General features: G+C 40.6%; 1 protein-coding gene across 1 annotated transcript in view; it reads right to left on the bottom strand.

The window, feature by feature from the left end:
- Positions 1 to 361: 361 nt before the first annotated feature.
- LOC132182587 (scarecrow-like protein 34) overlaps positions 362 to 2,251 on the bottom strand; it is a 5,390-nt gene continuing 3,500 nt past the window's right edge. The window contains exon 2 of the mRNA XM_059595915.1: positions 362 to 2,245. Within this exon, the coding sequence (XP_059451898.1) occupies positions 589 to 2,245 (1,657 nt within the window). The 3' untranslated portion in view covers positions 362 to 588. The remainder of the gene's footprint in view (positions 2,246 to 2,251) is intronic.

Genomic DNA, 2,251 nt, shown 5'->3' with positions numbered 1-2,251 from the left:
TAAATAGAAAGGCATAGTTATATTTATTGTATAGAAATTTAAATAGAGTAAATTTTTGAACTTTTTATATTTTATATATATACTTATTTCTAAATTAACAAAATGTATATTATGTTTAATATTTGCCGGCCATCATCAAGCTTGTAGTACACGTGCATGTACAAAACATTGATGGGTCCTCTATATTTGAACGGAAAAAACTTAAGATGTAATTTGATTGTATCTAACGGTGTATAAGATGTTACTGTTACGTCAATTAAAATTTTTAAATGATACAACAATATATTTACTATGTAAAAACATATACACTATTAAATTTTTACAAACTTAACCTTAATAATGAAATAGCGAGGACCTATTCTCAAAACAGAGAGATTGAAGATTGAACGAGAATAATCTTTGCACCATAACCAAAGTAAATCATAGCCATGACTTTGTTTGATAAAACTTTGTTCTGCTCTTTTTCTTTTTTCCTTTTTCGTTTTTTCTTTTGATTTTTTCAAAACCAAAACATTAACAAATTTAAAACACAAAACACATACTAAAATAAAAAAAAAAAAAAAAAAATTCTTAACAAGGATTAACAAACTAAGCCGGAACCCAACAGGTGGAAGCATAGACAATGCGACCCTTCCACCCCTGAAGAAACCAATGGTTATCTTCTTCAACCTCAAAATCCTTGTGGTACCATTCCTTCAACTTAGACCTCAATTTGTTCATCAGCTCTTGGTCCAATGGAAGTTGCCGGAAACCGGCTCTCATTGTCCGGACCTGCCACTGCTTGTATGTCTCCGGCCGCTCAACCCTCTCTAACCCCTCACATGCTATAACATTCATAACCTCCCTCCCATAGAACTCTCTCTCTAAAAACAATCTCTCTTGGTTTTCACGGGGTAGAGTAGCATCAAATATGTCAAACAATGCAGAGTAGTAGAAGAGTGCTTCTCGAAACCGCAACTCGAAGGAGGGGACGTTATAGGATCCATTAACAACAGAATGGACAAAGATGTCGGGATTCATCCTCCTGATTAACCTCAAAACAGCATCCCGTGGACTTTTCTCTTCAACCAACCCATCAAGTAGGTTCCTAAACCGGCACAAACAGTTAATAGCAAGCGTCTCATTTCGGTCAATCTTGAGGTCCTCAATTTTGATGGCCTCCCAGGTGTTTGAAGTAATGGCATGGTACTCAAAAGGAACATTAAACTGCTCGGAGTACTTTGCCAAGCGGTGGCCGGTCTCATCGATCATCTCCGTTGGACGGAATCCAGGTTGGGGGAGCTGTATACCGGTGATACGTAGCTTGGGAGGTCCACCAGCTCTTTTTGAGAGTTTCTCGATCAGAATTGGCCAATGGAAACCATATTGGATACCGAAGTCTATAATGTGAAGACTTGTGGATTTCTCTGCTACTTTATAAATCATTTTGTCTATGAAGAATACCGTCATCCTCACGAATGGGCAGGTTGAAATAAGAGCTTTGTAAGCATTCAATATTTGAGACGCTGACAACCTCTTGGGAACGAAAGAACTAAAGAACATTTGAGTTCTTGTGCCAGTGCCAGCCAAGCGTGCTTCAAGGGCATTAACAAAGTAATGGGCCAATCTCTGAGACCCATCACCGGAAGGGGAAGAGTGCTGCCTAATCTGCTTCATTAACACATTTGCATTTCTAATGTCACCTCCGGCGAAGGCTTGTGCACATTGGATCAGAAGGGTGGCCAAATCAACACTCCTATCCTCCTTTTTCTTCTTCTTCTTCTTCCCCTGTCTCTTATCACGACTCTTCCCACCATTTGGCTGCGAGGCTTCATTCTGGAGGGTTTCATTGTTAACGCAAATCAGAGGAAGCGCATCAGTAGAAAGCAACACCTTATCGAACATCTCCGATAAGTCACTCTCCTCCGTAGAAACCGCCGACTGCTTATTGCTCCTCCCTTCCAAATCTGTATCTTCCCTCTCGTGATTCTTCCTTCCCTTCTCCACGGGAAGGAACTGGCTAGCTTCCTCTAATCCTCTCCGAAATTGCAACAGAAATTCATTGCTAGTAAAAAAGTTCGGATTCAAAAGCTCCATCCCATCACCGAGCGGCCGCTGATTTGCAGCACCAAAATTACTACCTCGAAAAACATCTTCAGGGCTCTCCGCGATGTGATTGACAGAGAGCGGTGGTCGGTCTTGGTCGAGGGAACGAGGGGATTTCTGACCGAGAACATCATAGAACGATTTCTCGGTGACTTGGAGACTTAAA

The sequence above is a fragment of the Corylus avellana genome, chromosome ca1, assembly GCF_901000735.1.
Source record: "Corylus avellana chromosome ca1, CavTom2PMs-1.0".
Lineage (NCBI taxonomy): Eukaryota > Viridiplantae > Streptophyta > Magnoliopsida > Fagales > Betulaceae > Corylus > Corylus avellana.
The sequence above is the reverse complement of the archived record's forward strand: the minus strand, read 5'-3'. Positions and strand labels throughout refer to the sequence as shown.